The 15,655-nt window shown below is 41.6% G+C and overlaps 1 protein-coding gene and 1 pseudogene across 5 annotated transcripts in view; one reads left to right on the top strand and one right to left on the bottom strand.

Annotated features, from left to right (window-relative positions):
* The window catches only part of SLC36A3 (solute carrier family 36 member 3), a 47,952-nt gene that overhangs the window by 21,785 nt on the left and 10,512 nt on the right, over positions 1–15,655 (bottom strand). For all 5 annotated transcript variants that reach the window (XM_038534980.1, XM_038534981.1, XM_038534979.1 and 2 more), the window contains 5 exons: positions 9,759–9,843; positions 8,461–8,679; positions 6,204–6,302; positions 5,634–5,800; positions 2,737–2,906 (listed from right to left, as the gene is read on the bottom strand). In XM_038534980.1, the coding sequence (XP_038390908.1) occupies positions 2,737–2,906; positions 5,634–5,800; positions 6,204–6,302; positions 8,461–8,679; positions 9,759–9,843 (740 nt within the window). The remainder of the gene's footprint in view (positions 1–2,736; positions 2,907–5,633; positions 5,801–6,203; positions 6,303–8,460; positions 8,680–9,758; positions 9,844–15,655) is intronic.
* On the top strand, positions 13,287–15,215 carry LOC102152427 (annotated as a pseudogene).

Genomic DNA, 15,655 nt, shown 5'->3' with positions numbered 1-15,655 from the left:
GTGGGAAAGAGTTTCATTGCAGATGTGAGCAGGAGGTCAGGCACTGTGGTTCTGGACTCCCAGCTCTATTTTAATGGCCAGTATGGATGCTTTCCTTCTATCTATTGGGTTTTTCAAATATAATAGTTATTTTAAAGGCTCCTCTGTCATCTATCTATTATCATCATCTTCTTATTAAAGAGGTGGGGGCATCTAGAGCCCTCGAGGGAATGGGATATGGCCGAGGTCACATATTCTCTTGATGAGAATCCATCGAAATGCCTGTCTAAGGCTCTTTCTTCTAGGTGCTCAATAAATGTCTGGCTCTTAATCAGACACTGAATCTACTGTGAATTTTTACTACTCTACAAAATATAGCTACTGTCGAGAAGCAAGAATGAATTAAAAGTGAGATGGCTTTGTCATTGTCAGAATCTCGACTACTTGTTTTCCTACTCCTAGAATGATCCTGGTAATTAAAAGCATAAAACATAAACACAGCAATAGGCTGCTCTCTCCCCACCTTTTCTAAAACGGGGTCTTCTTAAATCTCCATTGTTTATACCTATGATGAACATAAACATGAATTTTCCATGGGGGTCCAATTTCAATAATGTATGAATGAATAAATATAGCAATTATGTGATTTCACTTTGCACAACTGTATGATTTTCCTATGAACAAATTAGGGGAAAAACTGTCTTGGAAAGCACTCATACTAGCCTGCTGGATTTGAAGAAAACCTCACTTCTTTCTGAAATTGCTGCAACATCCAGTCAGATAATGAGACTCATCGACTCTCACAGTTGAGAATTCATCATCCCTCTGATGGGATGGTCATGTCCACAGCTTTCCCTTCTCAGATATTTAATAAATTGTTTACTTAGAGGAGGCCACAGAGAGGAATCAGTGTCTGTTCTCCAAGAGAGCCCATACTGACAGGACAGAGAAAATAATGTAAAGGAAAGCTATAATGCAAGGTAGGCTGGAGGAACTCTCTAGAAAGATCATGCTCATAGACCTTCCATAGCCCTCCATTGCCGATCTCCTTTAGCACAAGGTCTCTGATGACTCCCTGCCAGGTCTTCTGGCTTCAGATCTTATCACTCCCCACTTTTAGTTTTCCAAAGAGGCCGGTACATAAGTACTTGTCTCAGATCTGTGCACAGCCTGCTGCCTACATATGGTACCTTCTTTGCTCCTCCATCTACTTCCTACTTGTCTCTTAGATCTCAACTGAAATATCACTCCACTGGAGAGGACTCCCTGACCTGACCTAGGCTAAAATATAGGACCTTCTTATGTACTCTTAGAGAACCCTCTTCTTATCTTAACCATCATATGGTGGTACATCATTATGTACCATCATAACATTCATCACAATGTGCTATAGTTATTTCTTTGCATATATTTCTTACTCAGCATGTCTTCTTTATTATTCATTATTGTATCCCTAGTGCCTAGCACAATGTCAGGCACACAGTAGGTGCTCAACAAATGACTGTTGAATGAATGAAGGATAATGGAATTGACATAAGAAGGAGGAGGAAGTGGTCATACCACATATAATAGAAGCAGGGCATGTCGTTAGATGGTCAGCTCTGTCTAACACTGCCTTCCCTGATCTTAAGTGGCCTGAACTACTCAGTTTTTCTCAACTTAGACCCTTCCTATTAGGAATGATCTCAGAACAATAGAGCCACAGGTCCCTAATGTCTTGGTACAGACTGGAAACTCTGTGATCTCTTAAACCATCAAATGTGCTGCTTCTGCTTCTAGAACTCCATCTATGTGAACATCTGAAAGCATGTTCTTCTTCTGGAAGCCTCCAAGAATTACAGTTTCTTCTGACTCTGAACTGAAACTGCATTTCCTCAACTTTAAACTAAGAGTCTCTAAAACCAAATTCTCTCTCTCTTGTGTGTTACCTCACAGGTGTTTCAGGACAGATATAGAAGTTCCCAAGCCTTCGTTTCTCCAAGCAAAACATCCCTAGATTTTCCCCCTTTCCTCATGGGGCACCATTTCTGATTTGCTTCAGAGAAAAAAATTCCCCAGCCCCGCTCATGATGTTTCCCAAACATCTACAACAGTGCCTAATGTAGAATGAATGAGTGAACCAATGAATGGAAGGAAGCATTAAGAGAGGAAGATGGAAGGAGGAGAAGAGTAAATATTGCACCCAAAAACTGATCTCCAAGACTAACAATCAGCCCCTTGTTTGCTCCTATAGTTCAATGCCACTTTATGATAAGGGACTTGATCTTAATTTATAATAGGAAGGAATATGGCACATGATAGAAGAAGACAGGCAGGCTTAGATGCTATAGAACCTGTGTTCAAATCCCAGCTCTGTCACTTAGCAGCTGTATGATTTGAGTGTGTTACTTAAATTCTCTAGGCCATAGTTCCTCCAGTTGGTAACATTATGTTGCTAGGCTGTCACGAGTATAAGGCAATGTCAGTATGGTGCCTGGCCTCTAGCAGGAACATAGGAGTGTGAGTGAATGAATGCTACTTCTTTCTCCCATAAACCAGCCAATGGATACTTTCCATGTGAGGACAGTAGAGACGATTGCAACATGTGATCGTTCTGTTAAGCCCCCTTTTCAGGTGGAAAGTTGAGGTGCAGGGAGGTGAACTATCTTGTTCAAGGTCACAAAGAAGGTAAGTGGCAGAGTCAAGGATACTGGAGTAGACGCCAATGTGACTCACAGCCACAGCTTTGGGCAAAGAGTGCCCTTATATTCTACTCACAGGTCAGACAGACCAAGGCTGTGCGGACAGACAGGTCTATTAACAGTGTCCAGCTCTCTGACACCTGGGAGATGACGAAGGGGATGATGATCTCAGCTGGGACGTGGAACTGGAGGGCGTAGGTGAAGAAGATGCCAATGGAGTACATCAGCTTGACCGACTGGTACAGCCTGCAGACAGATGGATAGGACATGACATTTGATGTAACTTCCAGACAGGGCCATTCAGGACTCACTCATTGCTCAGAAGCTGGTACCTGTCACCCAGTTACAGAACTGGCTCAGGCCTGACCTGCCATCAGAGCCGTCTGGGAAGCTCATTAAAAGTGCACATTCCTGAAAATTCTGATTCAATAGGCCTGTGGCTCAGGTGTCTGTGCCTTTAATTCTTTTACTTTCTTAAAAAGGTATATTTGTATAGAGTAAAATTGCTAGTTCAAAAGTCATATAGTAAAAAGCTTCCCTTCCACACTCGATCTCCAGCCTCCAGTTCTTCTTTCCATAGGCAGTTCCTCTAACAGTTTTCTTGTAGCCCTTTCAGAAATAATCAGTGCACATAAAAGCTTATACCTGATGTAGGTATACCTATACACACACACGGTAGCATCCTCTGCACACCACTGAGCTCCGTTTTTGTTCATTAAATATATATTGGAGATTGTTTTCCGTAAGTACACATAGACTTGGCTCTTCTATTTAATAGATGCTTGGTATTCTAATAACATAGATCACTATAATGTTTTTGGCCCAGTCTCCAGCTAATGGATATTTACTAGTCTTTCACTAGTAAACAATGCTGCAAAATATATCCTGCTACAGACATATCTATGCACATTTAGTATACATCATGAGAGGTGAAAATGCTGGCTAAAAGTATATGTGATTTCAATTTTGGATAGCTATTAACATATTGCCCCTTTGTTGTCCTGGCGTATTGGAATGCTTGCTTCCCCATATCCTTGTCAAAACACAATGTGTGAATGTATGCTAGTCTTTGCCATTCTGTTTTTTTCTGGCATTTCTATCTTCTCAAACATATAAAATGCCATTTTAAAAATTCGCCTGTGAACTGTGTGCACATGCCCATTTTTTTCTTGGGTTGTTGGTCCTTTTCTTAATGGGAAGAGGTATTTGTCTAAGACTCCTCTGGGGAATCTGATGGCCAGCCCGGTTCAGAGCAGATGTGAAGTTCTCATGGCACCTGATGCCTGTTTTCTAGCTGAGGCCCACACAAGGAAAGTGCCCTGTCCAGGGTAGCCAGTGGCAGCCTGAATGGCCCAGAATAGAAATAACATATTAGAATGATTATCTTGACTTTAAAGAAATCACATTATTACCCCACCTAGTCATTATCACAACACAATGAGGTAGGTGGGGCTGGTGGTATTTTTCTCATTTTATTAGCTGTGGCCTTGTGGGAAATGAATGCCCTACCATTCTACTCACCTCTGAAGGAACAGGCTGTGGGGAGATATAACAATGGCAATAGCTAATACTTGGCTAGTATTTACTATGTGCCAGGCACTTTTCTTTTCTAAGTAGTCTCTACATCCAAAATGGAGCCCAACGTGGGGCTTGAAGTCATGCATGACCTTGAGATCAAGACCTGAGTTGAGATCAAGAGGTAGATGCTTAACCAACTGAGTCACCCAGGCACCCCTGTGTCAGACACTTTTTAAAGATATATATATATATATCTTTATATATATATATATATATAATATATAAAACTATATATATATATATATATATATATATATATATATATATAAAACCAGTTAATCCTCACAATCACTCCCTTGCCCTTTGGGGTGAAATGTGGCCATAGGACTTGCTTTGACCAAAGAAGTACAAGCTGGGTGAACATACATGTCACTTCCCAGGGAACCTTTAGCAGCTTCATGGTGAAGGGCCTGATTCACCGCACTCTCTGCCATGGCAGCATTTGAGGGAATGGCCATCTTATCATTCTGTGTCCTTGAGTGGGGATAGTATAGAGCTGAGCCCTAGCCACCCCATACTGGGCATGTAGCATGAGCATAGATTAAGCATTTGTGTGTGTTCAGCCATTGAGATTTTGGAGTTGTTTATGACTGGAGCATAACCAAACCTATACACATAGGCATTAGTATTGTCATTTACCAACAATGGAAATGAGGTCTGCAGGATTAGGTAGCTTGTCCAAGGTCACATAAGAATCAGGATGCAAATCCCTTTACTTAGCTTTAGAACCTGTGCTCTTCAACACTTGGCTCTACTGACTGCATAGTCTCAATGCACTCAGTATACTGCCAGAATAATGATAATGGACAACACTCGGTGAATGCTGTGTGCCAGCCCCAAAAATGTTACCTGGATGAATGAATGGATGAGTAGATGAATGATCAAGTGTAAGAACCCCAAACTAAATTCCAACTGAGGCATAACAATGGTGTCTTAGGTCCATTTCTGGAACTGGAGGCCTGACTAATAGTCCATCTGTGGGACCCTCAAGCATTATTCTGGAATTATACTTTTTATTGTTGCTATTTGTGCTTCCTAAATACTCCCAGATCATTCTGTGTTAGGGTCTTTAAACCATAGAGTCAGACAGATTCAGTGTCAAATATCACAAACAGTGTGAGCTGGGAAGGTTCCATGTGGTCACTCCAAACAGCAACTTCCTCATCTAGGGAATGGATTTCATAATAATCATGCTAACTCATAGGGCTATTATGAGGGCTTAACCAGATAATGCACAATGCCTGGATTGTCAAACCTACCTGTTATCATCATACGAACACTGGCAGTTAATATATGGTGTTAGTGACAACCCGAAGGAATGCCACATTCTGTCGCTAAGGCTCAGATCCCAGGACTCTGCTCCCCTCGCATCACCCCAGGCAGGCAAGGACATACCAGCAATTGGGTAAGTTGAGGGTGATGCTGGCCTGGGTACTGGACCCAAACTTCATATAGCCCAGTGTCCCCAGGCAGATGTAGAGGATGATGACAAGGGACATCCCCAAGTACAGCACAAAAGAAAAGTGTTGTGGATGCTTCATCTGATTTTTGAGAGGCAGAACCTAAAAGTGAAAGGAGATTGAGAAAGAAGAGTCAGAAGCATGGCTCCTCATGAAGGATCAGGTTTCCCCTACGGGTACAAACTTTTTTCTTTGGGTGGCCCAGGGTCAGGAAGGGCCACACTCCTTTCTATTTGCTTCCACTCTATTGCCAGGAGTGCCCTACTCGGCCTGGGCTAATGAGTATATTTGCACTCAGGCTTCAAGGCTTAGTGTGGTGCATGGAGTGGTTGGTGACCCAGTGGATGGGTCCTAATTTTCCCTTCCAGCAGGAGCAGATCATAAATACTTTTCATATTATGAAAAGTATTTATGCACTTTTCATAAATACTTTAAGACTTCTGGAATGGCCAGCTTCCCCAGAGGGCACCGGGGACCATTCTTGCAAACCTCATGTCCATCTTACCATACCGACGCCTTCAAATGTGAAAATGGCTGTACCAAAGAACAGTAAGAATGTCTTCCAGCTCGCCATCAAGGGGAGGCTACTGGGATCTGGAATCTCCTGAAAGGGAGTAGAAGAAGGGCATTGGTTTTGCCATGGCATAGGAGTCATCCTCCAACTTTGCCTGGTAGACAGTTGGGCCACATCTGCCATCAACAGAGACACTATCAGGAGCACCTGTGAGATAGCTAGAGCCAAATCAGCCTTCTTACCTTTAAAAAAGTTCTTGAGGCACCTGGGTGCCTCCATCAGTTAAGTATCTGACTCTTGATTTTGGCTTAGGTCATGATCTCAGGGTCCTGCAATGGAGACCTGTCACCATCCCATCATTGGGCTCAGCACTCAGTGGGGAGTCTGCTTGAGAATTTCCCTCTGTCTCCCTCTGCTCTTCCCCCCACTCATGCTCTCCCTCTCTCTCTCTCTCTCTCTCTCTCTCAAATAAATAAATCTTTAAAAAAATTTTAAAGTTCTTTATTTATTGTGGTAAATTATACATAGCCTAATTACATATACATATAAACTATACATAGCCTAAAATTTACCATTTTAAACATTTTTAAGTGTACAATTCAATGGTGTTGAGCGCATTTTCACTGATGTACAACCCTCACCATCACCCAGCTCCAGAGCTTTTTTATCCTCCCAAATCGAAGCTTTGTATTTGTGAAAGAATAACTCATTACCCAGCTCCTGGTCACCCCTATTCTACATTTCCATGGATTTGACTATCCCACGTTATCTCATATAAGTGAAATGATATAATACCTGTCCTTTTGTGACTGGCTTATTTCTCTGAGCATAATGTTTTTAAGCTTCAACCATATTGTAGTGTGGATCAGGAGTTCATTCCCTCTTAAGGAATGCATTGAATGTATTTACCACATTGTGATTTCCCACATCTTTACATGTGGGAGAAGTGGGACCCAGGGAGGAGAAGGGAGTTGCCCAAGGCTTCTCTGCAAGTTAGTGGCACAGCCTGAGTGAGAATTCAGGTCTCCTGTCTTCTCATTCTCCAAAGCCTCTTTCTCATCACTTCCCCCAGAGTCCTACAGTCTAGTAGCTGGTGTGCATGCAGAGAGGATGATTAATTTAAGAGACTTCCTGTGGTGGGCGGAATAATGGCTCTTTTCCAAAGATATCCATGTCCTAGTCCCTGGAATCTGTGAATATGTTATGTTATATGGCAAGGGAGAATTAAGTTTTCAGCCTGAATTAAGGTTGCTGATCAGCAGACCTTAAAATAAGGAGACTATCCTGGGTTACCTGGGTGGGTCCAATGTAATAACAAGGGTCTTTAAAAGTGGAAGAGGGAATTGAAAGAAAGAACTAGAGAGAGGGTGGCATCTCAATGGAAGGGTGAGCCTTATATTGCTGACTTTGGAGATGGAAGGGGACCATAAGCCAAGGCATGCAGGTGGCATCTAGAAGTTGGAGCAGGCAAGAAAACAGATTCTCCCCATAAGCTTCCAGAAAGACACCCAGCCCTGCTGGCACCTCGACTTTATCCCAGTGAGACACCCAGAAATGTAAGATAAATTTGTGTTACTTTAAATGGCTAGATTTGTGATAATTTTCTACATCAGCAATAGGAAACTAAGATTTTCAGATTCAAAGAAATGAAGCTATAATGGTAGAATTTCAGGGTGGTGATAATGGCAAAGAATGGGCCTGGGAGGCAAATTTTTCTGTTGATCAGTTTCCTTGTCTGTAGACTGAGGATAAGGGTAGTACTTACAAAACATAAAATATATAAAATAGTATCACTGTAAAGATTCAGTGAGTTCATATATGTTAAGAACTTGACTCCAAGTAAATAAAATGTCTTTATCATACGTGTATCCCTTGTCAACCTACCACCATTGTAATTTTTGTTGGTTTTTAGTGAGGTATATCCTCCCGAATGGATGTGACTTTCATGAGAGCAGATACACCACCAGTTTCACCTACCACTGAATCCCAGTGCTTTGCACCATGCCTGCGTCACAGAAGGTATTCACTGTCAGCTGACTCACTGCTATCCAGTGTGACAATGAGGATGATGGTGATGATGTTGACTAGCTTTTGTGGCTTGTGGGCAGAAGTGTTCACAGATGTCACTTAGCAGAGGCTGCTCAGAGGAGGGCACCTTTCTCACCTTCACCCGCCCGTAATGATACTATCCTACCTTTCCCCTGGTTAGTATCTAGAACCCCTTCTGCAGTCAATTTCAGGCACAGACCTTTATGATATACTCAAAGATCAGAGCCATGCTCCCCAGGGTGGTGATGTTGGCCAGCGTCGAGAAGATGGACAGCATCCTGAGGTTCTGGATAAACACCAACAGGACCACGAAGGGCAGGATTGTCAGCATGTAGAAGCGGATGTCCAGGATGGGGGTCAGCGCCAGGATCTTCCTGGGCTGGCAGTTGTTGGAGGTCACATGGGCTTCTTCCACCATCTGACATAGACATAACGAGGGGCAGCATAGTCAGAGTTGTCAGATTAAATACAAAATACCCACATGAGTTTCTAGTTCAGATAATTAACAAGTAACTTTTTAGTAAAGTATGTCCCAAATATTCCATAGGACATACTCATAGAAAAAAAAATTCTTGTGTATCTGAAAATCCAACTTACCTGAGTGTCGTATATTTTTATTTGCCAAATCTGGTAACCCCAACTGTAGTGCCCATGACTTTGACAAAAGGAAACCCTTAGAATCTTAAGATCTCTTTTTGTCATTTAACCCAAGCTCTTCCTCCTCGTCAAATGGTTTCTTCTCATATACTCGGAGAATGGAAGTTGATTACACAAGAATATCTTCTTTAACTTTAGATAGCCCTAAAAGTTAGAAAGCTCAAATACTGAGCAAAATCTATCTGCTTGAATATTTCAACTACAACAGTTGCCATAGTTCTGGCTGTTTGAATGCACAAAACCAATTATGCTCCCTCTATTCCATGAAGCCAAGAAAGAACACTGTGATTGATTCGTTATGCCTCATGGATTGCAGCTTGTTTGTCCTACATTTAATTAGTCATCTTCACTGTGACAACCCTGAGATACCTGAAGTGAATCTCACCAACACTTTTCAGGCTAAAAATTCCCAGTTGTTTCTGATTGGACATGATTACAAGCTTCTCTCTTCATCTTGGCTATATTCCTCAGATGTTGCTTTGGCTTCTCAATAATCCTCTTAAAAAGTTATTTTGGGGGCACCTTTGTTTGGCTCAGGTCATGATCCCAGAGTCCTGGGATGGATCCCCGACTTGAGGCTCTCTGCTCAGTGGGGAGTCTGCTTCTCCCTGTCTTTCTGCTCCTCCCCCTGCTTATGCTTGCTTTCTCACTCTCTCTCAAATAAATAAACACATTTTTTAAAGGTGATTTATAGGACTGAGAGAACTCCCAAGTAGTCTGATCAGGCATGAGAAATGAAACCAACTCCTCCCAAGATCTGAACACTACACTCTTGCTAATGCAGTCCTAGCAGTGGGATGTCTGCTTTTCTCCCACTCTACCCAGAAGAATCCTCTTTACCTGTTGTAAGTTGTCTGCCATAAACATAAAATAAACGCTGCAGAATCCCAGTTGGGTGGTAATTAATAAGAAGCTGACAGTGTACCTGAGTAGGAAAAGAGGAGACAGAGGGAGAAAACAAGTTACTTTAAAAAATGTATTTATTTTTATTTTTAAATGATTATTTCTGTTATTTTTTTAATACTTTGCTTTTTTTATTTTGAAAAATTTGAAGCCCACAGAAACAACCAAAAAATCGGTATAATTAACATCCATATATCTTTCAAATAAATATGCCAATTGTTAACTTTTGGTCCTACCTGCATTACATAAATATGTATGTGTATGAATGTACGTATTCATCCGTACACACACGTGCATTCTTTTTCAGAACCACTTGAAAGTCAATTGCAGAAATCATAATACTTCAACCTTAACTCCCTCAGCATATCTCTTTTAAGACTATGAGATTCAGTATTTTGTCAAATGCTTTCTCTGCATCTATTGAAAGGATCATATGGTTCTTGTTTTTTCTCTTGCTGAAAACGGATGAAAGATCTAAATGTGAGACAAGATTCCATCAAAATCCTAGAAGAGAACACAGGCAACACCCTTTTTGAACTCGGCCACAGTAACTTCTTGCAAGATACATCCACGAAGGCAAAAGAAACAAAAGCAAAAATGAACTATTGGGACTTCATCAAGATAAGAAGCTTTTGCACAGCAAAGGATACAGTCAACAAAACTCAAAGACAACCTACAGAATGGGAGAAGATATTTGCAAATGACATATCAGATAAAGGGCTAGTTTCCAAGATCTATAAAGAACTTATTAAACTCAACACCAAAGAAATAAACAATCCAATCATGAAATGGGCAAAAGACATGAACAGAAATCTCACAGAGGAAGACCTAGACATGGCCAACACGCACATGAGAAAATGCTCCGCATCACTTGCCATCAGGGAAATACAAATCAAAACCACAATGAGATACCACCTCACACCAGTGAGAATGGGGAAAATTAACAAGGCAGGAAACCACAAATGTTGGAGAGGATGCGGAGAAAAGGGAACCCTCTTGCACTGTTGGTGGGAATGTGAACTGGTGCAGCCACTCTGGAAGACTGTGTGGAGGTTCCTCAAAGAGTTAAAAATAGGCCTGCCCTACGACCCAGCAATTGCACTGCTGGGGCTTTACCCCAAAGATACAGATGCAATGAAACGCCGGGACACCTGCACCCCGATGTTTCTAGCAGCAATGTCCACAATAGCCAAACTGTGGAAGGAGCCTCGGTGTCCATCGAAAGATGAATGGATAAAGAAGATGTGGTCTATGTATACAATATTGCTCAGCCATTAGAAACGACAAATACCCACCATTTGCTTCGATGTGGATGGAACTGGAGGGTATTATGCTGAGTGAAAGAAGTCAGTCAGAGAAGGACAAACATTATATGGTCTCATGCATTTGGGGAATATAAAAAATAACGAAAGGGAATAAAGTGGAAAGGAGAAAAAATAAGTGGGAAATATCAGAAAGGGAGACAGAACATGAGAGACTCCTAACTTTGGGAAACGAACTAGGGGTGGTAGAAGGGGAGGTGGGCGGGGGGTGGGGGTGACTGGGTGGCAGGCACTGAGCGGGGGCACTTGATGGGATGAGCACTGGGTGTTATTCTGTATGTTGACAAATTGAGCAGCCTTGTGAATATCCACATTTTTTGGTTTTCCATGACATTGGCTTTTGGGGAAGGATCCAGGCCAAATGTCCTATAGAAATGTCCCACACTGGAAGCACCTGAGTGGCAGGATGGTTATGCATCTGCCTTTGGCTCAGGTCGTGATCCTGGGGTCCAAGGATTGAGTCACATCGCAGGTTCCCTGAGGGGAGCCTGCTTCTTCCTCTATGTCTCTGCCTCTCTTTGTGTGTGTGTCTCATAAATAAATAAATAAATAAATAAATAAATAAATAAATAAAATCTTAAGAAAAAAAAGAGAATGTCCACATTGTGGACTTTGATGACTGCTTCCTCATGTTTAGATTCAGGTAAGCATAGTTGGCAAGCATACCACATAGGTGATATTTTGTACTTTTTCCATCATATTGGGAGGCCCTGGGGTCCTGTGGCTCCACTGTGATGATGACAGTCAGTTGTCTCCATTGCCAATGCACATTTCCCTTGTTATAATCTGGAAGTAAAGCTTTGAGACAATATGAATATCCTGTCCTCTCAAACCAAGGGTTTTAACATTCATTGATGATCCTTGTCTGAATCAATTATTTCATCTGTGGTTGCAGGGTAATGGTTTTCTAATCCTGTAATTGTTTCTAAATTTATTGGTTGGCATTTAAAAAATATGTATTCTTCCTCTTTTTTGGTATCACACACACAAAAAAACTCACATTAACTTTGAAAATTTAGTATATTATACTCCATTATTGTCATTATTCTTTTGGATTCTTTAATTATCTCAAATTTGAAGATGCATTTATTGTTTAAGGGACCAAAATATGTTCCTCTACTTAGATCAGTTTAGATGAGATTGGGTGCGTTCAGGGTGACATGGCCGTAGACTTTAGTTCAGTGGTTTTCAAAGTTGGGTTGCTGTACCAGTTGCATCAGAATTACCTGAGGTTTATGCCAAAAATACAGATTCCTGACTCTCTAATGCCTATCAAATCAGAAGCTCAGTGATATCATATGAGACCAGAATAGGGATGTTTTCTCTCTCTTTATTATGGAAATTTTAAAACATATACAAAAGCAATGACAATAATCCATGACTCCTCGTGTGACTATCCCAGTCAACAATCACTAACTTTTTGTCAGTCCTATTCCAACCATCCCTTTACCTACACACATGCTTATTTTGTTGGAATATTTGTAGCAAACTAGAGAACTCAAGGTACTTCATTGTAAATAATTCTATATGCAGCTCTAATGGACAAGGACTTAATATATATATATTTCCAACATTATCACCCCTTGAAAAATTAATAATAATATTTATATCATTTAATAACAGTCCATATTCAGATTTCTCCAAATATCTCAAAAATATTTTACTGCTGGTTTCTAAAGTCTATACTCTGTGTTTTGTTATTATGTCTCTTAAGTTTTTAAAACTGCTATATTCCCTTTGCTCTCCTTTTTTCCTTTACAACTTTTAACTTTTTGGAGGATGTTGAAGATACCAGATAATTTATCCTGTAGTGTGTCTCACTTTCTAGATATGGTTGATGACTTCCTCATAATGTCAGTTAATGCATTTCTCTATGCCCTGTGTTTCCTGTAAACTGATATTAGTTCTAGAAGCTTGACTAGATTGAGGTTCTTTATTTATCTCTCTGGCAAGGATATTTCCTGGGTGATAACAGTACTCCCTGCTGTCCTGCTGTATCCCATCATAAGACACATTGCGTCTGGTTATCGCATGTCTAGACATGAGATACTAAGATTAATACCTGGGGTCAGATGACATCAGTGTTGTCTTCCTTCATAAAGTTTCCCAATGACTTTTTGCCTAATGGCTTGAGCATCCATTGATGATTGTTGCCTTTATCAAGCTCCCAGGTATCCCTTAGCACACTAAAAATTACAAATCATTGTTTAAAATATGTTCCCAACTCTTTTTCAGTTACTGAGCTTCTTGAAAAATGGTACAGTATAATGAGTGGGAGCTAGATGTTCAAGATTCAAGCTCTTGCTCTGTCACTAAATTCCTGTGTAACCCTGGGCAGCGTTATTGCCCTATCTGGGCTTTACATTTCTCCATTGAATAAGCATGGATATGGTGGTCTCTAAAGACCCTTCTTACCCAAAAGTTTTATTCAGGGGTCATCAGAAACAAAAACTTTGGTGGGAAAGGATGAACAATTGTGAGTCATTCGTTATTATTGCCTCATGACCTCACCTGTCTGAAAATCAGAGTGACTTCTGATCAAGAGAGCGATGACCTACTGAGAGTCCCAAGAGAGGAGCTGCAGAAGGGATCTTGGCAGTCACAATACTGACTCACTACCTCCTGAAGGGCTCTGCTGAGAAAGGCTGAAATGTTAGGTTTGGGTTGAATTTCTGTGCAACTGCTATCTATATCTGTTTGTGGACATGTTATTTTTTTCCTTATGAGCTTTGGTCATCTCATATTTCCAGGACAATAAAGACTCTCCCTGCCCATCTACAAAGTCGAAGATATGATCAGAGGCACTAAGACAAAGAAAAGCCTCTTGTATACCAGGCACTTTTTATCACGCAAGGAAGCAGCCTGAATGTTCATTAGGGGAAGGCTTGAATGAAACCATGGCACATGTCCCCATGGAGGAACATCCTGAACCTTCACAAATAATCAGATAAGCCCAGGACCATCCTAAGCTGCCACAGGACACCACAAAGCTGCTGCCAGTTGCCCGGAGACAAGTTAGGAAAGCAACATGGAACACCTTTACACATGCACACACCCTGCACCCTGGAGACAGATCCTGTGCTCCAGTTGGTCAGAGCTGTTCATATCAACCCCCAGCAGGTGGTGCTGAGAGGCAAGGTCTTCATTGTTGGGGGAGCAGATCCAAACAAGAGCTTCTCAGATGTGCACACCCCAGATCCGGGATTTAGCCACCTTGGAGGGCCTCTTGCCCCATTCCAAGCATGCCGGCTTTGTTCTTTCTTATGCACCTCACAGCGTGTGGGTGTTTGGAGGTGATGACTAGTCAGGAAATTGAAATTGCCTACAAGTTCTGAATCCTGAAACTAGGACTTTGGGACCATGCCAGAGGTGAGCAATCCCCCACTGTTCCCAAGACCATTCACACATCATCTGAAGCCACTGGAAACCAGTTGTATATCTTTGTGGGTGGAAAGAGAGGCACCCAGCCCATGCAGGATGTGAAGCTGCATGTGTTTGATGCAAACACTCTGACCTGGTCACAGACAGACACACGTGGAAAACTTCCAATCTCCCGGGCATGGTCATGTGGTGGTGGCAGCAGGGACAAAGCTCTTCATCCCTGGAGGCTTGGCAGGGGACAGATTCTATGATGATGTGATTGCACTGACACAAGTGACCAGAAGTAGCAGAAACTAAGTCCCACTGGGGCACCTCCCACAGGCTGCGCTGTCCACTCAGCTGTGGCTTTGGGGAAACACCTGTATCATCTTTGGAGGGGTGACTCCCACAGGAGCACTGGATACAATGTACCAATCTCACATAGAAAAGCAGCATCTGGGGGACCTTGCATAAATTTGAAACTTTTCTACCACCTGGACCATTGGATCATTCTATGTGTCATTCCATGGCCAGTGATGTGTACTTCTGAGAAAGAAGATTCCAATTCTGTCACTCTGAACTGTGATACGGAGAAAGGGGCTTCTACAGGCAAAACAGTGACCCAAGCTGGTGTGACTCACATGAAGAAAGTCAGGCTAACATGCTGTTCTGTATTGTGCTTGGTAAGATGAATAGAGAAGGGGAAATCTAGTGATTGCATTTTGACTCTAGCTGACTAATAAATCGCACATTTTTGTTAAATGAAAAAAAAATCAGGTATGTCTCCCTGTCCCAGTGTGGAAAGAAACTAGACACATTGTTAGATGAAAGAGCAAATTTCCAGAAAAATATTCTAACCAGTGTACAGGAAAATGCAAAATGAAATATAAATTTCCACTCACACACATATACTCATGAACATGCAGAGACAAAGTCTAGAAGAATATTTACTAACTAGGTATCACTGGTTACTTATTGGATGAAGAGTGGGGATGGAGCTATCAGAGGAGGTTCTCTGTACTGTTCTACAGTTTGTAATAACAACATATTCACTTAACCCTGGATAACTGGGAACAAAGGAGGATCCGGTGAGGATTATTATTGATCTTACTACTCCTGCCACTACTACTATGACATCTATGAGTAAATACT

The sequence above is a fragment of the Canis lupus genome, chromosome 4, assembly GCF_011100685.1.
Source record: "Canis lupus familiaris isolate Mischka breed German Shepherd chromosome 4, alternate assembly UU_Cfam_GSD_1.0, whole genome shotgun sequence".
Taxonomy (NCBI): domain Eukaryota; kingdom Metazoa; phylum Chordata; class Mammalia; order Carnivora; family Canidae; genus Canis; species Canis lupus.
The sequence above is the reverse complement of the archived record's forward strand: the minus strand, read 5'-3'. Positions and strand labels throughout refer to the sequence as shown.